This window comes from Tinamus guttatus, unplaced genomic scaffold, assembly GCF_059628265.1.
Source record: "Tinamus guttatus ecotype Peru unplaced genomic scaffold, ASM5962826v1 Tinamus_guttatus_pri_ptg000194l, whole genome shotgun sequence".
Lineage (NCBI taxonomy): Eukaryota > Metazoa > Chordata > Aves > Tinamiformes > Tinamidae > Tinamus > Tinamus guttatus.
This window is the reverse complement of record NW_028288728.1, coordinates 907577-928959: the sequence shown is the minus strand read 5'-3', so window position 1 is coordinate 928959 and position 21383 is coordinate 907577. Positions and strand designations below refer to the sequence as shown.

The 21383-nt window shown below is 62.1% G+C and overlaps 1 protein-coding gene across 1 annotated transcript in view; it reads left to right on the top strand.

Annotated features, from left to right (window-relative positions):
* The first annotated feature begins 212 nt into the window (after positions 1-212).
* The window catches only part of NOL4L (nucleolar protein 4 like), a 51096-nt gene continuing 29925 nt past the window's right edge, over positions 213-21383 (top strand). The window contains exons 1-3 of the mRNA XM_088523574.1: positions 213-536; positions 14719-14874; positions 18654-18765. Coding sequence (XP_088379700.1) covers positions 228-536; positions 14719-14874; positions 18654-18765 — 577 coding nt within the window. The 5' untranslated portion in view covers positions 213-227. The remainder of the gene's footprint in view (positions 537-14718; positions 14875-18653; positions 18766-21383) is intronic.

Genomic DNA, 21383 nt, shown 5'->3' with positions numbered 1-21383 from the left:
GAGGCAGGGACGGGCGGGCGGGCGGGCGCACGGAGGGAGGGAGGAGGCAGGGAGCGAGCGAAGGGGACGAGCCGGAGCCGCCTGTGATCCTGTGACAGGAGCGGCCGCCGCCGCCGCCGGTGCCTCCCTCCGCCCGGCTCGTGCCCCTCCCCGTCCCGGGCCGCCGCCGCCGCCTCGCTCCGCCGCGGGACAGGGCGCGGGGCCGGGGCCGCCGCCGCCGCCGGGCGATGCCGAAGCCGCCGCTGCTGCTGCGGGGGAGCCGCCCCGGGGACAGCGAGCTGGGGCGGCAGTTCCGGGACTGGTGCCTGCGCACCTATGGGGACTCGGCCAAAACCAAGACGGTGACGCGGAGCAAGTACCAGCGCATCGCCGAGGTGCTGCAGGGGGGATCCGGCTCCGGCGGCGGCTCCGGCGGGGGGGAGAAAGGCAAGTTCCAGTTCTGGGTCCGGTCCAAGGGCTTCCGCCTGGGAAACGGCACCAGGGAGGCGACGAAGATGGGTCAAGTGGTGGTTTATGTGCCGGTGAAAACGGGAACGGTTAGTGCGCTCCGCGGCCCCCCGGATGGGGGAGCCCGCTTCTCTCTTCTCTGTCCGTGTGTCTGTCCGTGTGTCTGTCTGTCTGTCCCGCCCGGGCGGCGGTGGTGGGGGGGCGCGACACCCCGTCCCCTCACCTCCCATCACCCCCCTCCCATCCATCCATCCGTGCATGCATCCCTCCATCCCTGCCTCCATGCATCCCTCCATCCCGGCGCTTCCCTGCCGCAGCCGTCCCGGCTGCACCGGTCCCCCCCCACCCCCGTCGGGAGCGCGCATGCCCCGTGCGGGCACCCGGCCGCTCCCCGCAGCCCCCCCCCCCCCCCCGGTCCAACGATCTCCCCCCTCCTCGGGATAAGGGGGGGGCGGATGGGCCGGGGGCGGCCGGCCGCCGGCGGGACCCCCCCCCCCCCCACATTCCCGTCCCCCCTCCCGGTCCGATCACGTTTCCCATCCAGCAGCCGAGACAGGTTTGCAGTCAAGGGCAGCGCGGGGGGGGGCACGGGGACACCCCGCCCTGCTGCAGCCGCTGCCCCGGGGAAAGGGGGTGGATGGAGGGGGGGAGCAGAGAAGCAGAGCCCGGATTAGCGCTGCTGTTTTTTTTTAAAGAAAAAAAATCCTTTTAATTTATTTTATTTTTTTATTTAATTTTGATTTATTCCCTCCCCCATTCGCCCCGCTGCCGTCCCGGGAAACTCCCCCCCGCCCCCGCCTCTCCCCGCCCGCCGCGGCCGCGCCGCATTGTGCGGGGCGCCCCGTCCGTCCGTCCGCCCGTCGGTGCCTCCGTCCCGCCCCGTCCCGCCCCGCCCCGCCGGGGCTGCCCCGCGCCCCCCATTGTTCCCCGTCCCGTGCGCGCCCCGCGCAGCCCCGAACGCGCAACTTTACCGAGACCCCCCCTGCTCCCCCCCCACCCCCGCGCGCTCCGACGGGGCCCGGCCCGACGGGAGGGGAGCGAGGGGGTGAAGGGGGGCGCTCGGGCCGGCGGGCACAGAAGGGCCCCGGGTGGGACCCCCCTCCCCTCCTTCACCCGCTGCTGCTGCTGCCGCCGCCGCCGCCGTGAAGGGCGCAGTGTTTTCTGCGCGCACAGAGCCCGGCATTGATGTGGCTGCAGGATGCTGCCATTGAGGGCAGCCCATCTGTGGCAAATGCTTCTAAACGCACTATTTACCTCCCATCTGGTCCGCCTTATTAGCGGGGGCAGGGGGGAAGGGGCGTTATTGCTCCTGCCCCTCCGGCCGGCTCACAGGCGCCTTTCTTTCTCCCCCAGAGACCCCCCCCCCCATGTCGTGACCCCCCCGCACCCTTCCCAAAACCCCCTTTGCGATGTGTTGGAGGCGTCTTTGCAGCCTTGTGCCCCTTGCTGGGGGCTGGCTCTGCCCTCCTTGTCCCCCCACACAGATGCAGCCGGTCCCCCAGGTCCTCCCTATCCAAGTAGCGGCTCTATCCCGGATCCTGCGAATGCTGCAGAGTCATGGTCCCCCGCGAGGCCGGGCGGGCTCCCTCCCGCCAGTGCCGCCAGCCGCCCCCTCCCCTTTGTCCCCAACGCGTCCCTTGGGCCGAGGCCGGCGCGAGCCCCGCTGTTCCCGCGGGGCTCCGGCACGGATGAAGTTTCCGCCAGGAGAGCGCCCAGGCCCCCGCGTCCTCCGCGGCCGAGTCCCTGCGGGCTGCGGATAGGAGATCCTCCCAGGCTCTCTTAGCCGGCAAACAAAAAGCAGGCATGTCCTCCGGAGCTGCTGCATGTGCACGGGGCCGAGCGGCTTCCCGGAGCTCGTCCTGCGCGGAGCGGGGGCGGTCCAAGGAGCCCCTGGCTGCAGGGGACCTGTCCCGGCCTTCCCGGAGATCTCCCGGGGCCGGCGCTAAGTCCCCGCAAGTCTCTCGCCCTCCTCCCCGCGCAGGACGGACCTGGGCCGGGCGGCTCTGCCCGGGGGCGGCTCTGCCTTTGGCTTGAAGCGGCTCCCGGATTTAGCAGCACGCGGCAGGGGGGTTCTTTGGCTCCTGATAATTCAGCACGCGTCTGGGCTTCGGTGTTCCGGGCTGGTTTTCGGGCGTATTTCATTTTTCTTGGGCGTGCAGCCACGTAATTCATGAAGCCGATGGTAGCTTTCTGCTGACAGCCGAGCGTGCGTTCTGGGTTAATCTCCGCTCCGATGCTTCTCCCAAAGACTCCGGGATTGGTGTTTCCCTTGCTTTCTCCTGCCTGTGCTGCTCGGCAACCCGATACAGCCTGTCCTGCCCCATCCTCCTCCTCCTCCTCCCAGCGCATCTGCCGCGGCCGCGCGCGCCGGGCCGGGCCGGGCCGGGCGTCCCGGGACTGGCGGCGCTGCGGGCCGCCCCCCCCGCGGCCGGGCCGGGCGCTGCCGCCGCTGCAGGTTGCTGCAGGCAGCACGAGGTGCCCGAGCGCAGGAGGCGGGGAGGGCAGCGGCGGCGCGAGGGCTTCAGTCCTTCCTCTGTGGAGTGGGGCCGCTCCCTTGCAAAAAATAACCCACCAAACCACAAAATCAGCATAACCCTCCCCAAAAAGCAGCCTGATAAAGTTAGCATCGGTCCCTTTGGGCTGTTTATTCTCTCTCGTGTGTTCTGTGCGCATCTGCAGCGGCGGCATCGTTGGCACGCGGCTGCGATTTCCCCTCGCGAGGAACTTTCCCCTGGCCAGCTCCAGGCCTCGCAGCAGCCCGGGCCTTATCAGATTTGGGTGGCTGCAGAGCAGCGAGCGCGCTGCGAAGGGGCATCTGCCCCGGCGCTGCTCGCGGCAGATGGTGGCCTTCCCAGGCCGCGCGGGGAACCCGAGCGGCGGTGGGGACGCATATCTGGCACGGGCGCCGCTCACAGCTCCTTTTCCCAGATGAACATCCCAAAGATGCCGGGCGTTTAACGCATGCAGCTTAAGACCCCTGTGTGGCTACGCATGCAGGGCTTGGGAATGCCTGGGATTGGTGCCTGGTAGGGCCTGTAACGCTGCGTTGAGATGTTGCCTCCTCTAGGTCAGTGAGTGAGGGGTAAAAATCTCTTTAGTGGCAATGCCGGGGGGACCTGGGTGTGTGACGCAGGATGGACACGGAGCCCCGGTGCTCCCGGCGCACGCTCCCCGCTGCGAGCGCAGTGCATGCACTTGCACTTGCGCGCAGCTGCACGGTGCAGGATGCAGCCTTCTCCTCCCCACCTTTCCTGAGGAACTGAGGGGCAATTGGGCCGTGACAAGGGGTGAAGGCGCAGCTCGCTGCGTCCCTCCTGTGCACCGTTTGGACATGCAAAGCGGCAGGGAAGGGCCCGCAGCAGCTCTGCTGCGCCATGGCTGCAGGGTGCAGGCGGGGGATCAGCCCAGCCCACGGCTCGGGCAGCAGCTGCAGCAGCTGCAGGAGCTGCAGGAGCTGCAGGAGCTGCAGCAGCAGCTCCGCGCTCTCGGATCGCTGCCGTACTCAAGGAGCGCACGAGCTCGGCGCTCGGGGGCGGCCCGTAGCGCTGCCCGTGCCAGGCTTTGCCCTCCTCCTCGTGCCCTGTGCCCAGCAGAGCCTGCACAAGGCGCTGGGGCTCTCCGAGACACAAGCCGGGGGGAGGTTATTCCTGCACAAGCCTCTGCTGCCCCTCCGGAGCCGTGTGCTTGAAATTATCTGGCTGTTGTGCCTGGTGGGATGCGCTGGGGATGATAGAGCAGGAAGGAGGCACCGTGAAGGGAAAAGAGCAAGACCCGGAGGTGAGGTGCATGGAGGCCTTTCCCGGACAGCCGAAAAGCCTCCCTGTGGATGGGGCTCGAGGTTACAGCCCACCCCTGAATCCTGTTAGCCCTGGAGCAGGGCGTGATGCTGGCACTAGGCCTGGGACAGCGCGACGCTGTGGCCGCGAGCATGGCTGGAAGCTGGTGGGAGAAGCTGCTCCAGATGCTGCTCATAGAGGCTGCGTTTTCCTGGCACAAGTGCCCCTCAGCGCCCATGTCCAGTGCCCCAGAGCTGCACATCTGTAACCTCCAAGGACTTTGGTCAGCAGAAGGTTTTCACTGTTGTGAACAAGTGCTTGGACTTCCTGTGATTTCCATGTGCTAAAAAGAGCAGGATCCGGGCTGCTCCAAGGGGCCTTGGGCAAAGGAGCGGGCCAAGGTGTCCACAAGGAGATATCTGGCCTTGGCTCTGGCCTCCCTGCAACGCGGGGCTTTGCCCAGGGGCTGAACGATGACAGGCTGGCACTTAGACAAGCCCCTAGTGCCCGCCACGTGGGCTGGGCGCGTGGTCCTTCCCGAGCAGGCTGGAGAACAACCCGCAGGCATCAATACCCCACCGGACTCGGCTCTGAGGCTGCACATCGGTGGCAGGGTGGGAAGCTGGTTCAGAGCCTCCCAGCTTTGCTCTAACTTCAGCGGACGGCAGCAAAGCCTTGAGGCCCATGGCAGCCTGAGCGCAAAGGGCCCCGCGAGCCGCGCGGGCCTGCGCAGCAAAGGGCCCTGCAGCGGTGCCGGTTGCAGCCCCTGCGGCTCCTGCACCACCCGGCCAGGCCGCTGCAGTCGCTCCCAGGGATAAGAGGATTCAGCCCCGGGGTTTTTCCTGCTAGGACTGTGGGTGTCATCACCAGCCAGCCGCACCGAGCGGTTGGAACTGTGATATGGAGCACGCAGGGCAGCCCCCGATGGCCAGATCCCAACCTTTCCCGCAGCCGCTCACGACGCTGGTTCTGGTCACCAGCACTCGCAGGACCCGGAGATGTCCCTCACAAAACTCCCAAATCCCTTGGCTGCTCCACATTCCCAGGGCCCATAAATACGCCTGAGTGAACAGTTTCTACAGGAGTGAAATCTGGCCACCGTCTACACTGCACATCCTACAGCATTCCAGAAGCATCACTGGCATTGCCGGAGCAGGATGAACAGTGGATTTTCTTGATGAGCAACTAACCTCACCTGAAGAATATCTGCTTTTTAATTGCTTGCGGGTTTGTGGTACTCACTGGATATTGTTCTGAAGAAGGAAAAAAGCAAGTGAAACACAGTGTCTCTGTGAAGTCCTGCTAGCGTGAGGTTAAACGGAGGGACAGAAAGGCAGCCCCTCTACGAGATGCCGTTGTCCAACCTCTGCAGGTTCCAGCCCACGTTTGGAAAGGATGAGCAGGGAATTCAGAGGGTTGCTTCTAAGACCAGAGCACTGACCTTTTCTCCATGCTCTTTCTTGGGCCACGGCCCTATTTTGAGCAGGCAGGGGAATTTGGTTGCTGACAAAGGATGGCCTGGAAGAGACGGTGACACATGTGTCACCGAGAGCCTTCCCCGGGAGCTCTTTGTCCAGTTGCTCCTAGCAAGAACCTCCTAATATCATTCCTTTGGCTTTGTTTTTTTGCTGTTAAATCAGACCTTGTAGGAGCAGTTCAGAGAGTGGCTTTGTGGACAAAGCAAATGGCAGGGAAAGCACGGGGGGCGTGGAGGAGCATCCATGGGGAGCCATTTATCCGACCCGAGGATAAATGCTCTGGCTCCACAAAAACTTGTGTGCATTGCTGTGGCACAGGAATACAGCCCTCCTTCTCTCTCTTTAGCGCAAATTAGCAATAACCTTCCCCGGATCTTATATTAGCTGTGCCCATCTCTGAAGAACCACATGCAGTTAGGCCAAAGCCACCGCGGCGTTCTGGTGGCCTGTCTGCTTAGCTGGTTGGAGGGATGGGAGACACCCCTTGGCCAAAACCGGCTTCTCCGTTGGAATGCTGCCGCCTTCCTCCTTTATGGCATCTCCCAAAGAGGGGCCATTTCCCTGCACGGGAACCGCTGCAGGACGTGTGCGCGGGAGCAGGCGCTTGCAGACGGCGTTCGGCCTCTAGCGCATCCAGGATTCAACCGAACCATCACTAAGGGGCTGGCGCTGTCCCCCTGCAACGGAACCGGCTCTGCCACAGGGTAACACTGAGAAACAGAGATGCAGAGTAGATACAGATGCCTTGTCCTGTTTTGGCGTGGCAGCCCAGAAGGACACGTTTTCCCTTGGGAATGGCACACGGTCCGGCTGTCGGGCTGCTAGATACAGCCACGGGTGGCAGTGCGGGCAGCTCTGCTGGGAATGAGCCTGAACGGAGCCTGGTGCTCCTGGCCTGGCGCTTGGCTGAGCAAAGCAAAAGGCTCCTCTCGCCCCGGCAGCCTCAGCCCCGCTCCAGCCGCCTCTCGTCCCTCTGCTCATCCCAAACCTCCTGACGCCCAGGAGGCTGCTGCAGCGCCGGGGAGCAGCACCAGCCACCCTGGCTGCAAGGCCGCGGCCGCCCTCCTCCCGCCCGGCGCGTTCGGCCTCGTGCCGGGCCGGGATGGCGCCGCCGGAGCCGCTGCCGGCCGGGAGGAGCTTTGCCGGCTCCGCTCACCTGCATCGGGCATTTTGATCCAGCCAGCAGCCCTCGAGCTGGTGACAAAGGTCTGGCTGTGGGCTGGGAAGTGCAGCCCTGTCTCTTAGCAACTGGTTCCCACCTCCCGGCTGCCGGAGCCGGTGCCGGGACAGCAGCATCCGTCACGCTGCGGCCGGGCCGCGGAGCGCACTGCGCCGCCCCGACCCGCCGAGGCGCCCGCCTCTGCGGCGCGCTCAGCCACGAGTGCTCATCAAAGCCGGGCTTTAATTGCGCTCCCCGTGCCCGCTGGCTGCGGCGAGCGGCTGCTGCCAGCCACCCCGAGCGGCCGCGCTGCGGGCTGAGGCCTTGCTGCTCGCGGGGGTGGCACCGGCACGAGGAGGAGGAGGAGGGGGGACAGCCCGGGTATTTCTAGAAAAGCTCCAGGGTCCTCCCTGCACCGCTCTGCGGGGCCCTCGGGAATCCCCGCCGCTCACAGGGCCATTTGCATCACTATTTTCTGTCGCAGCGCTCGCTTCTGCTATTTCACCCTCGTGTTTCCTCCTGCTAACCAAAAGCAAGTCCTCTCCGGTGAGCGCTTCTCAGAGGCTTCTTTGCAGAGCGCTATTTCATACGCATTTTCATGAACCCTCCGCTTTGTCCTCCTAATTAACCATCCAATTGGCCCCCAACGGAGCCCTCACCTCTCCTGTGAAGATTCTGCTTGCACAGATTATAACCTGTCAGCTGCCAATTTATTCCTCACGCGGAGGGCAGGTTATACTAATTGTCTGTATTCTCTGCCCCGCTCGCCTTCCCTCCCCTCTCCGGCTCCCGGCAGCATTCACGTTTTGTGGTGCAGATTCGCAGGGCCGGGCAGCCAGGCGCTCCGTAGCACCTTCCCGGTGCCCAAGCTACAGCGATCCAGCGGCTGGGGCGGATGCGCTGGACGTTGCCGGACTGCGGCAGGCCGGGAGAGGGGGTCTCTGTGGAGGAATTATCATGATGGAGCCGTCAGCGTTGAAAGCAACGCGCTTGACTTCTGCTCCCCGCACGCAGCTGCACTCGAGAACTCGACAAGTCCGTCTGCGTGGCCCGGGCTAATGGGAAACCCGGGAGTTTTGGAAGGGTTGGGGTCCCCCTGCTCCGGTTACGCCAGGAAGACGGGCAAGGGACAGAGGCAGCAGCTACTTGTGCCCAGAGGGGCGTAGAGGGGTTGAGACAACCTCGTCCCCCAAGGCCCCGTGTGTAAGATCCCCATCCCTTTGCAGCGCGTGTGCAGGCCGGGATACAGAACAGCAGTGCCGGGGCAGCCTCCTCACGCCGGCTGACCCGGATTCGCGGCAGCACCGCGTGTAACTTGTCCCACGTAGCTCTGCGCCGTCGCTGAGGCGCGGATCCGCCGCCACCGCCTCCCACGTGGTTTCGTTTTGATGCCCCGTGTCCCCGCCGGACGCGTCCCACGCGCAGGGCATCCCCTCCACCTGCTGCCAGGGCTTTTCCCCTCTCCAGCGCAGGAGCTTGCGCCTTGGCAGCGATTTTATTAGGTTACTGCCTTGGTACGGCAGAGATTGCTGCCAGCGATAAGCAACTGCAAGGAAGAATCAGCTCCAAACACGCTCCAAGTTTTGTCTTCAGCTTGTAGAGCTTTAGGTTTCCTCCAGGACATTGCAGGGTATCAGTAATTACAAATATCCTTCCTTCTTATTTTTTTCCATTTATTTATTTATTTTCCTGTACTATGCCCCCCCGCCAAAAGCCACCCAAAACGAACACCAAGAGAAGTCAAGAAATTAGTGTAGAATTAAGGCTCCCTGCCCACCTTGACAGAGTTAATTGGTTTTAAACAACTCGTGTTTTACTCTTGACGGGTTCAAAATAGTAAAAAAATACTGCAACATAAAAATAATTAGCAAACACTAATGCACACGCTGCCGCCCCTGCTAACGAGCCATTGGGTCGCAGCTCTCCTGCGCGCTTTGCAGAGATCCCTGTAATTATCCCCGTTTGACAGGTGGGAAACGCGGGGCCGGGAAGCGCTGCCTTGGCCGAGCGGCTCTCCGGAGCTCCGTGTGCGAGCTCAGCCGGCGTCTCTCCTGCGGGACAGCGGCCTCGGGGCTGCTCCTCCGCCGGCCGGCTCACGGGGAGGCCACTCCGCTCTCCTGCTCCGTGAAAATGTGCCCGGCCTGTGGGGCAGGGAGCCAGGCGAGCGGCAGGGAGGCTGGAGCGGAGCGGGCGCCCCTTCCCGCAGCCCCGCCGTCCCCGGGAGCAGGGCACAGGCCTTGCAGCGGCACCGGGGTCCGGCTGCCACCCCCAGGGCAGGGCTGCCCTTTCCAGCGCTCCCCTCCGGGCCTGGGAGCAGCGGAGCAGAGGTCGGAGCAGAGGCCCGGGCACATCGGTGGCTCTGCCGGGGTCGATGTTCCCGGGCCAGCTGTCCCCCTGCGGCACAAAACACCTCAGCTCCGTCTGCATCGGGGTCCCAGCACGACGGAATATTTACTTTGGGGAAAAAGAAGGGGAATTGTGTACCATTCTGCTTAGAAAAACAACACGGCTGCCCCGAGCGCAAGGCTGGGAGGCGGCAGTGCTGGTGCACCGGCTCCGTGCCCGGGCTGGCACGCGGCTTGGGGAAAATAGCTTATTCCTGCTGCCTGCTTCCCCCAGGGAATGAATCCTCCGGGGGCCCTAGCGGAGATCGGTTGATTAGTAGATCCAGGGCTGTTTTTATTGCAGTGAGAGGGACTGTGGCTCTAAGTGCGGGACTGGGCTCCTTGTTTGCTTGGTGGCTTGTGCAATGTAACTGCTCAGCAGACATTGAGAAAAACCACCAACGTTTTAGCAGCCTTTTTTTTTTTTAATTCCCCATTCTCCAACTAGCTCTGCAAATTTTCCCAGGAAAATACTTCCAGGAGAAAGGAGGAAAATAGAGCTAAATGTATAAACGGGAGCATTTCACACGCATTTTGTCCTGGTGCGTTCTCCTAGTGGTGACACAGCGGATGCTGCTCTGCTCCCAGCCCTGGCCGCGCTCCGCCGTGCCGCGGCACCGGGACGAGCATGGAGCGTTGGTTCCAGGATCCTGCTCCTCTTTCTCCTCGCAGCACTAGCAGAGGGAGCCTGCTGCGGTTTAGCATATCCCCCGCAAAAGCTGCTTTCATCCTACACCTAAATACCATGAGGAGTGAACTTCCTAAAGCCCTGGAGAAGCCTAAATATAGAAGCCAATCAAGGCCTGGCTTCCCAGAGCGGAGAACCGCCGCGAACGGCTTCTCCATCAGAAGTTGTTGGCGCCCGTGCGGGAAGGGAGGTGCGGGCGCAGGACGGGGCTGCAGGGCCGCGGCCGGCGCCGCGTGTGGCTCCCGGAGCCGGGAGCGCGCGGGGACACATCCGCGCTCGCTCCCGGTGGGAATCGTCCCGCTCGGCTGCGGCGCAGCTGGGCCCTGCGCGGCCGTTTCCCTGCTCAGGCCCTGCTCAACCCCCTGCTCGTTAGCAGCGTGGTGATGATTTTCTCTAAAGAATCAAAAAATTTCCCTGCGAGGTGAAGGCAGCGTCAGGAAGCAGCGGTGCCGCGAGGGCAGCAGCGATGCCGCGAGGGCGGCTGCGCTCCCGAAGGCTCCTCGTGTCCCGTGGCCGCCCGGCCCAGGGCCTTTTCCCGGGCGTGGGAGCTGGATCTGGGGCTCCGGCGGCAGCAGGGAGCGGGTTAAGCGCCGGGCAGCGGAGAAGCTGGAGGGATGAGGGGGGGAGCGGGAGCGCCGGCGGGGACAGAGGGTCCCGTGGAGGGGCAGGGAGCCGCACGGGGCCATTATCAGGCAGGAAGTGGCTTTTTTGTCGCAGGAAGCCGGCTTTGACGGGTATCGGCCCGGGGGCGCCTTCCATCCGCGGCGCGGCCGGACGGGCCCTGGGCGCTGCTCCCGCCGCCCTCCTCCTCCTCCTCCGCAGCCCGCAGCGTGGCCGCTGCCGCAGGGCTCCCGGGCGCGCGAGGCCGCCGCGGGCAGGTGCGCGCGGGCCCGGCGCAGATGGGCAGCGCGCGGGGTCCCGGGCCGAGCCGCCCGCGCGGGCCGGGGGCTCCCCCCGCTGCCCCGGCCCTGACAGCTGGTATCTAATTACTGCGCGAGAAGGAAAAGTCAGGCTGTCCCGGCTCGGGGGAGCGCGGATTAACGTCTCCGGCAGCACACACTTCCTCCGCCGCGTTGCCATGGTTACCCTCATTACCTGCCTGCCGGAGAGGCGCTGCTGGATCCAGCAGGGCTTTTAAACCGGGCCCGGGGAGGCTCCCCGCCTCCCCCCCGCCGCCTCCCCGCGCGGCGAGGGCGGCCGCGCGCCCGCCGGCTCCGCAGATGTCACCCCGGCGGCCTCTGGCTCCTGTCAGCAGCCATTAGGGCGGGCGGCGGGGGACGGCGCGCGGGGGCCCGAGGAAGGGCAGCCATGGGGGCACGGTGCAGCTGGGCCCGCGTGCCCCGCGGCGCTGCCCGCTGCAGCCCTGCGCCCCCTCCCCAGCCCTTCCCTTCCCCGCTCCGTGCCGGGCTGGGTGCCCATGAGGGAAGGGGCTGCAGTCCCGTGGGCACGTGAGGGCAGGCAGTGCCGCACGGGGAAGGCGGCAGCCGCCGCATGGTGAGCGGGGCTGCGCGGGCCCCGCGGGCCTCCGTGTCCCCAGAGAGGGCTGGTAGCCGTAGAGCGCGGCGGGGAAAGGCGGGCAGGGAGAACAAAGATGTCAGTCGGCGCCGGGCCATGGCGCGACGGTGCCCGGCACGGTGCCCACACGCTCCGATCGCCCCGCGTGGCTGCGGCCCCTGGCCATGCCCGCGCACTGCTCGGTCCCGTGCCTGCCCTCCGGCGCTTCGGCTGCCGCCGCTCTGCACGGGTGGCCCGGGAAGGAGCCGCGCGGCCCCAAAGCGGGAGGCTGCAGAGGGGCTGGAGCGGGCGGCCAGGGCACGGGATGGGACGGGATGGGGGCCGTGGGGGCTGCGGGCTGTGCCGGGGGGAGGCAGCCGAAGCGCTGCGGGATAGGAGGAGACTGAGAAAAACAAAGGGAGAGGCTGAGCGGGGAGGAAAAGAGGCCGAGAGGAGCAGGAGGAGGCGAGAGATAGCGGGAGCAGGGAGAGGGCGGGCGCCGGCGCCGCAGGGCGGATGGATGCGGGACGGAGCCGCAGGAGGAGGCAGGGCGGGAGGCGGCGGGCGCGGAGCAGGAGGCAGCAGCCTCTCTCCTGCGAACTGCAGAGGCGCCGGCTGCCCCAGCGCGGCTCTCCAGGCGGGCTGCTGCTCCCAGAACGTTGTGCACCTTCTGGGGGGACACAGACAGCACCAGGAGGGAGTCAAGAGCATCCCGTATTCCCATGCTCCCGTGATTTCGTATTGCTTTTGAAAGCTGGCAGTTTGCAAGGCATTTGGTGATGCTTTGGGCTCTGCTCTGCGTGTGGAGGGTGCTGGAGAGGGGCCAAGGAGCTCTGAGGTAGCCTATGGCACATACGTCCCCTTAAGCCCTAGGTCAATATTTGGTGGTACGGGGTTGGTTATTTGGTGATTTGCCAGTTTTAAACCTCCCTAATCCTAGAGCGCTGATTTGATGCAGCTTCTTGTATCCAGTGGCTTGCGCAGTTATCCCGGGTGAGGAGCTGGGGACCGTCACTGCGGAGAGGGGCCCGTCACGGGCAGCACCTGCCTCCCGCGGCCGGGGGAGAAGGAGCCGGTGCTGAAGGCAGCGCGGAGGGGCCACAGTGACACCCCGGCCCCGAGGCCGCCTCAGCTGCAGTCATTCTAAAACCAAGGGAGAGGTGGGAAACCCGGCAATGCAGGGACGGGGGTGTCAGCGAGCCGGTCAGGATAGCCCTGGAAATAGCGGTTTGCATATGGCCTTGGTTACGAGCTTAGTTTTGAGGATTTTGCTTGCATCTGGCTGTGCTTTTCTCATGATGCATTTTCCTTTGTCCTGTTCCCGTAATTATCCTCATTTCAACCCTGCTCTGAGGATTATTGGTCAGTAGGAAGCCTCCTAATGCCCATTCCTCCTTGGCAGGGGAATACCCATGCCCGGGATTAGAGTGAAACTCCCAAACAATGACGGGAGAAATTAGATGTATATTCCCCAAGACCGTTCCCTGAGGCCGCGGCCTCCCTGCTGCCGCCTGCCCCTTGCGCTCCTGCTCAGCACCCGCGCCGCTGCAGCCACCGCTCGCGTGACGCGGGGCTCCGCAGGGACACGCTTTGGCCGTCCGCGCTCCCCGCTCCGTCCCGCTGCAGCCGGCAGCCGGGTATGAACGGTCTCTATCCCGAACCCGGGAAATGGGGCCAAGGAGCCCTCTTTAAGAGGCAGTGCGTTACATGAGAACACGGCTTCCCGATACGGGGGTGGAAGGCCAGTGCTCTGTGACACTGGTTTTTGAGAGTCGCGGGGCTGGTGACTTGAGAACAGCGTTTATTCCATTTCTGTGGTGTATGAACGTGTGCGCAGCTCAGTTACCACCAGCAGCAACAACAAGGAAGTTCAGGATGTTGAGGGTTCGCTCTGCATGCAGACCTCTGCCTCGCAGATGGGTAAATGCACCTAAAAAGAAACCAAGCTGCTTTGTGCTGGGTGACGCTCGGCCGCGTTGTGCACACAACCAGGGCTGTGTTCACGTGTGTCTTTTAGGAAAGTACACCTGCAAGGGAGGTATCATATGTATGTGTTTGTATATATGTGTAGACACCTGTCTGCAACGGAGGGGTGTTTTCCAAGGACCAAGCTAAGCGACCTCGCCAGCCTCCGCCCTTGCTTGGTGCTTGGGGCCTCCACCACGCGCTGCCTGCGCCGGCACCGTGGGCGCCGGGGCCGGGGTGCCTCCCGCTCCCTTGGCAAGCCCAGCGCGCCGCGGCACCCGCGGGCCCGAGCAAGCGGCGCGGCTCGAGGCGCTTCTCATTGCCGTGGCTGCTGCGGCTGCCTGCGCTGCGGCACGTGGAGCGCACGAGGAGCCACCGCGAGGGTGGGCAGGGCACGGGGAGCACGAGGAGCTGCCACGAGGGCGGGCAGGACATGGGGAGCGCGAGGAGCTGCCACAAGGGCGGGAAGGACACGGGGAGCATGAGGAGCTGCCACAAGGGCGGGCAGGACATGGGGAGCGCGAGCAGCTGCCACAAGGGCGGGAAGGACACGGGGAGCACGAGGAGCCACCGCAAGGACAGGCAGGGCACAGGGAGCACGAGGAGCCGCCTCATGGACAGGCAGGGCACAGGGAGCATGAGGAGCCGCCACGAGGGTGGGCAGGGCCTGTTGGGAGCACAAGGTGCTGCCGTGAGGGTGGGCAGGACACGGGGAGCACGAGGCGCCACTGCGAGGACAGGCAGGGCACAGGGAGCACGAGGAGCCGCCTCATGGACAGGCAGGGCACAGGGAGCATGAGGAGCCGCCGGGAGGGCGGGAAGGGCACGGGGAGCGCAAGGAGACGCCTCAGGGACAGGCAGGGCACGGGGAGCACGAGGAGCTGCCGCGAGGGCAGGAAGGGAGCCTGGCGATGGCCGCCTCGCACGGCAGGCGCCGTTCTCAGTGCTGCCCCGCTCACCGTGCTGAGCCCGCGTGTCCTGCAGGCAGCCTGTGCCCCCGCACACACACTGCCCGGCTGCCCCATGATGCTCTAAGATCATGCGCAGGCCCCGCGCGTGTCCCCTGCTCCTTTCCCGCCCAGCGAGCTCATCCCCACCCGCCAAGCACCGCGTTTCTCGGCTGGTCAAGGCTCCCCTCTCGCCTCGTTTTTGTTCCTGGCCCAGTTTCACCGGCAGCTTCAGCAGCAGCAGCAGCCGCCACTGTCCTGGCCCCAGCCAGTGCCCCCGGGAGCCCCGCTCAGTCCCCTGCCCCGCACTCGCCCCAGGCTGCCCTCGGCACCCTGTCACCCAGCACTGACACTAACACAACTTGCCTGCACTGTTGTAGGGGGCAGATGGACTGTCGGAGCCCGAGGGCATCTCTCTGAAACGCGTCGCTGTGGTGGAAGATTTCTTTGACATCATATACTCCATGCATGTGGAGAGCTCGTCCGAGCCGGGCAAAGCCCCCAAACATGCCGGGCAGAAGAAAACCTACCGAGCGGTGAGACGCCTTCGCGGTGCCCGGGCGCCGGGGCCGGGTGGCAGCGCCGCTGCCCGCACGCGCGGGCCCGCAGAACAGAGAGGTTGGAAGGAGCAGAGCAGGGCCGGGGGACGGAAACAAGGTCACCGCCGCATGACCGCTTAGGGCAGCCGGATGAATCATGCAAAGACAACGAATGTGTCCGGGAAAGGAAAAACAAGAGTGGGGAGGGAAGCCGAGTGCTGGTGGTGTGAGCAGGGCTGCTCCTCAGCCTCGTGCGCGCTGCTCGGGGCCAGCTGCCTCCTGCCTTCCGCAGCCGGAGGGAAGGGTCTCCTGTGCTCTGCGCGGAGCCGCAGCGGCAGGGCCGGCGCGGGGGCTGCTCCTGGCGCCTGGGCTGCCTCTCCTGCGCCACAAAATGGAGGCAGTGGCAGAGCCCGCCAGGTGCTACATGGATGCAGAGAACCAGCTCCATCCATCCTGAAACCACTCTAGTTAGGTCAGGAATAATTTAGCTTGGAGTGTGCTTCTCCAGGGAGCTGGCTGTTTCTCCTGACTCTGCACAGCACTTTGATGCAAATACTTGGGCTCTCCAGCTTTTCTAGGAAGAGCTGAATTTACTGTCCAACGCGAAGCTCCTCTCTCGAGTCCCGGGGCCCTAAGGACCGGGTCGCTTGGAGACAGGAGAGGCTGCTGGCAGCTCATGTCCCTGGGGTGTTCATCATCCCGGAGAGCTCTGCGCCGGCTGCCCTGCTCTCTGCAGTGATGCTGAGATTATGCAGGGCTTGGTGAGCTGCCCGGGGCCCCGCGGGGAGGAGCTGCCCTGCTCTGCTCTGCTCCGCGCTGCCTGCCCGGCCGCGGGCTCCGCAATCCCAGTGAGCGCCTGAGAGCAGCCCTGTGGTGCCCGGCCGCACTGCAGCCCCCGGGGCGCTGGGCATATACCTTGTGTCCCTTGCAGCTCCCGGGGCGCTGGGCACACACCTCGTGTCCCCTGCAGCCCCTGGGGCGCTGGGCACACACCTCGTGTCCCCCGCAGGGCAGCAGCGTGGGCAGGTGCCCTCTTTGCAGTCAGCCAGGGCAGCCCCCGCAGCATGACCGCAATTCAGCAGCTTCCCGCCCGTGTTCCCTGCAGAGCACTCCGGGCCTACCCAGATTCCTGCAGCGCCGCTCTCCGGAGCGCTAATCTGGGCACTGCACGGCCTCCGGGGAGCAGGCTGGATCCCTTTGTTTTCCCAGGACTGCTAAGGGCAGTGGGATCTGGCACTGCAGCCTCCTCCTGAGCCGAGACCATCCCGGTGGTGGTGAGGCTGCCGGGCTGGCAGGACGCAGTTCCCCATCCTCGTCCCCTCTCCCCGGAGCCCCTGTGCGGCCGGGCGAGCAAGTGAGAGGCTGCAGGGCCCTGCTGGACGGACCCCTCAGGGAGATCCAGTGTCCCCCGCTGCTTATTCTCCCTCTCTTCACCATTTCTGATTAGGGAGGCACTGGAGAGTTTGCCCTTGTCCATGACCTCCGAAGGGAGGCAATCAGAAAGGGAATTTGGATGGGAGATAACTCATCAAGGAAGCTGTCTGCTCTGCAGAGCATCAAATCAACTGAGAAATAACAACGGTATCACTAAAATTAGCTGAACATTTGCAGCAGACACCATGGGTCCACAGGAGCAAAAGCGACAGCGGGGCCGGTCTGGGTGCTCTGGGGCCGCTTGCTGCAGTCCCCAGCGGCGCAGTGGCTGCCAGGCCCTTGCTCTGCAATCGCTTCTGCGGGGCCCCGGTGCTCGAGCGCGGATGAGCGTCTCGCAGGCGCCTTGCGAGAGCGCCGGGTCACCGCAGAGCTGGGTAGGGCTGGGTCTGAATCCAAGGAGCCTCCCAGGCGGACCAGGCGCCGCATCCTCCATTTGAAACGCTGGGACAAGGTCCCTGTCTGAACTTTCCACCCATCTGACATTAACACGCACGGAAAACTGGGACGATGCTGCCACTCAGTGGAGAAACCGGCCCTGCCTTCCCCAGCAGCTCGGCTCGCCGAGCTCTGCTTTAGCCAGTAGCCCCTCTGCCCTTCGCCCCACCAGCTGCTATCGCATTATTTTCTGCTTTTTAACAAGCTTAAACTTCACTCTTCTATGGGATAGAAAGATGCTTGGAGTTTATATTTTATTATTGTTATAGTTCTTGGTAATAATTAGGTGCCAGGATAATGTCCCCTGGCCAGAGAAGAGGGGCTGGGGTGTTCGGGGCTGCCCGGCTTTCCGCTCGCAGCCCCGCTCAGCCGCGCTCTGCTAGGCCGCAGCCCTGAGCCTCCCCAAACACGGGGTTCTCGTGTCGGCTCCCTGGCCCTGCTCTACGCGCTGTGACTCCCCCGGGCCGGGCGAAGTGCTGGGCCCGGACAGATCTCTTGGGGCAAGCAGGGAGGGTGAGTGACCTCCCACAGCACCAGGAGCCTCTGCTCCTCGCAGGGTTGGCCGACCCGCGGTCCTTGGCGGAAGGAACCACGAGTTCCAGGATGCAGGGGAGCCTGCGGGAGCTCCCCTGGCTTGTTCCCGGCAGGAGGGCAAGCTAAATGATCTGATGGTCCCCTACGGCTTTAAAAGCCCTCTAAAATCACTTCTTCTTTCTGCAGAGAGTATAGATCCAGTTTCCAGAGGTGCTATGAAGTTGCTGCTATGAGGAATTAGTCAGAACAGCAGGGCTCCAGGGTAGCCAGGCACATTATTCAGATACTCAGGTCTGCATAGAGGGCTTGAGTTTAGGCATCCACGTTTTAAAAATTCTCCTTTGACTGTTCCTCAGCCATAAAATACAAGAAACTCTTGCCTACCTCGTAGGGTCAGGGAGACTTAATTCATTACTGTTCACAAAAGTATTTACAATTCCCTGGATAAAATATGTCACAGAAATGCAAAGTATTATTAACAATAATTGATTGCCATCGTGAGAAGAAGTGCCCTGCCCTTAGCAAAGACGAATGGATTCTCCAGGTTATTGGTGGGATGGTAACGAACAACAGGAATAGAACTGAGGAGACGCCACTTTCTCCTTTGATTCTTACATGTCCGTAGCTTTGCCGTCAGGCTTGCTAGGAGGAAGAGAAAGGAGGCTCTGGGAGAGGCTGTGGGAGACAGAGGAGGCTCTGGGTGCCAGAGGAGGCTCTAGGAAAGGTTCTGGGAGGCAGAGGAGGCTCTGGTAGGCAGAAGAGATGGAGGAGGCTCTGGGAGAGGCTGTGGGAAGCAGAGGAGGCTCTGGGAGGCAGAGGAGGCTCTGGGAGAGGCCCTGGGAGGCAGAGGAGGCTCTGGGAGGCAGAGGAGGCTCTGGGAGAGGCCCTGGGAGGCAGAGGAGGCTCTGGGAGGCAGAGGAGGCTCTGGGAGAGGCCCTGGGAGGCAGAGGAGGCTCTGGGAGGCAGAGGAGGCTCTGGGAGAGGCCCTGGGAGGCAGAGGAGGCTCTGGGAGGCAGAGGAGGCTCTGGTAGGCAGAAGAGATGGAGGAGGCTCTGGGAGAGGCTGTGGGAAGCAGAGGAGGCTCTGGGAGGCAGAGGAGGCTCTGGGAGAGGCGCTGGGAGGCAGAGGAGGTTCTGGGAGGCAGAGGAGGCTCTGGGAAGCAGCCCCACGAGAGGGCTTGCGCTTTCCCGTGGCTCTCGTGCCTCTTGCCCTCCAGAACGCGCTGCCGCAGCAGCAGTGGCTGCAGGGTGGCACTCGGCGCCCGCAGCGCCAGGCCGGGGAGCGGGCGCGTTGCGGGGCTCCACGTTGTCTGCTGTCCCCCACCTGCCTCCCGCTCGGCTCCGCGGGACCAGAGCGGCCTCGTGTCCCCGCAGATCGCAGAGACCTACGCGTTCCTGCCGAGGGAGGCCGTGACCCGGTTCCTCATGAGCTGCACCGAGTGCCAGAAGAGGATGCACTTCAACTCCAACGGGCTGGAGCCCAAAGGTAAAGGCGCCCGAGGCCCCGGCCGCGCGGTTCCTCACGGGGCGACAGCGCCGGAGCTGTCAGGACACCGGCCCCTTGGTCACGGAGGTCTTTACCAGATGGTTTCCTTGGCCCGTGTTGGTTTTAATGCACTTCTGTGGCAAAGCTGGAGTAATTTTCTTAAATATGATTTATTCATCACTGTTTAAGCAGCCTCTTTTCTCAGCTCAGGGAATGGAAATGGGCTGATGAGCTTAATTTTATTTCTGAGCAGAGAGTTTCACTTCTGGGTGCACCTTCCCCCAGGCAAGATAACAAAGCCTGGGTCAAAAATATGGCAGATATGTCTGCAATCAACTCATAATTATGTGTGGGTGGACTGGGAACACGTGACCTGGAGATTTTCCTTTAAACTATGGATTTATAAAGGAAGAAACTGAGTATGTCTGAATAACTCAAGTTTTGGATAAAGAAGTAATTTGCAGTAATTAATAGGCATGCACTATTAGGCGTGATCCTATTTTGGATGGCAAAGTGTGGGGATAATCAAAGTTAAGTTATGTCCAGGTATGCAACCAATTAGCGTCTCACCTGCGGTATTTAGCTCGTTATGGTTCTTTTGTAAACTGAGCAGATCTGCAGCTTCCAGGGTTAGATATCAGCACTGTGTAAGATGGGACCGAGTCTTCTGCAAGAGTAAATGGTTAAAGTTAATGCCTTTTTTTTTTTTTCCTGAATTGCAAGCTTATCAAGTGCAGAGCATCAACCTGGCTCTGAGAACTTTCCCTCAAAAAATAAGCTCCTTTAAAAATACATAAACCAATCACAGAAAGTTAGAATATTCCATAACTGATATGGCAGAAACAGAATTATCAAACGGAGAAGCAGAATTAAATGAACAAAGGACCAAAACAAGAGGGAATTTCTGCTCTTTCCAACTGGTTACTGCCAGAAGCAGACCCATGGACAGCCTCGAGGTTCATTAGGTGCAGGATGTGTCCCCGTTATCCATAGTTAGTTGCTGAAATGCTTTGTGCTTGTTACGTTTTTTAGGAACTCTCCCTGATAACCAAATAATCATTGGTGACATTTATTAGCCCACACTCCACTCTGGCAGCACCTCCCTGTCCTACCTGTGAAGGGCCTGATCACTTTTTCAAATCAGGAGAAATTTGGTCCCTTGGCCTCGTCGGGAGCAGGTCGGGCCCTTCCGTGGGCCGCGGGTGCCGCTCCTGGTGGCTCCGGGGCTCTCGGGACACCAGCGGGTCCCGGTGTCAGGTCAGTGGCAGGGAGGGCAGCGGGATGGGAAACGTTTCCCGGGAAGCTTTCCCCCTACCAGCTGCCTTAAAAATAAACCAGACAGGAAAGAGAGAAAAAATCCCCCACACACAAATCCCTGCTTCTTACCCACCGGGAATGAAAGCCCCAAGTACCTTTCTGCTCTGAATACTGCTTAAATAGTGACCTGTGGAAATGCACAAAGTTGATTGGGTAAGGTGGCTTTTATTGGGAAGGAGTGTTTATTTTCACTAACACATATACAGGAAATTATTTAGAGCAGGTCACCTAAAAATGTTGGAGTCATAGAAAAATGCTTAGCTGTAGGCACATCCACACCTCCATACAAACCTATGGAGATAAAGTTAACTCAGCAGGATGGAAAAAGTGAAAAATTCCCATCTGTTCCTACGTCTCTCGTCCTTTTAGCAAATCTCAACACACTTCATTTGTGATCAGGAAAATCCCTAATTAAACATATCTGACATCAAACCCTGCAGGGCACCAACATAATTCATAAGAGCAAATTGTCTTGCTCATTGGAAGCTTCGAACAACACTGGACTTCACAGTGATTTCTTAGCTCTATTATTAAATGGGAGTAATTCCGGCAGAATGATACAAGCATGGAATTAGGATTGAAACTGTTTTATTTCAGACCATTCTGCCTGAGTGTTTCATCTGTATTTCCAGCATGTGGGGCATGTGATAAAGTTAACATTTTTAAAATGAGGTAAATGATGACAGTAGCCTCCTTTTGCTCTGTAGGATGTGGATGGTTCCCGTGGCGTCCCCAAGGCCCTTTAAAACAAAGGTTTTCATTCTCTTCCAGTTAAAAATATGTCTTTGGCTTTTTAGGCTGATGCTCTTATCTCTTGCAGTTACACGGATTCACAGAGAATTTGTTGTTGCGAGAGGGACTGTTCCCCACGCGGCCCGGGACGGCTGCAGGCAGCGCCGCGGCGCTCAGCCGCCCTCTCCCGCGTCCGCCGGCCGCGTCCCGCAGATCCCGCGCATCCCGGCCGCGCGAGCTGCCGCGTGGCCACGGCAGGAGCCCGACCCCAGGCGGGACCCGCCGCTGCTCTGCGGCGCGCAGGGGGCGGCAGCCCCGTGCTCAGCCCCGTCTCCGTGTGCGTGACCCCGGCCATCCTGTGTAGTTTTCCCTATCCCCACACTAGAAAGGTTTTCCAGTATCTGATCGGAATCTTTTGCTGCGTCCTAACCCATTGCTGCTTGTCTAAACACCACAGATATGCAGCAAAGATCGCTCCATTTTTCTCCACAGCAGTAATGTTATATAGGTAAAGGTTTGTTCTTTGGGTTTCATGACCACTTTTTCTTTGGGTCTCTCTGAATCCTGCT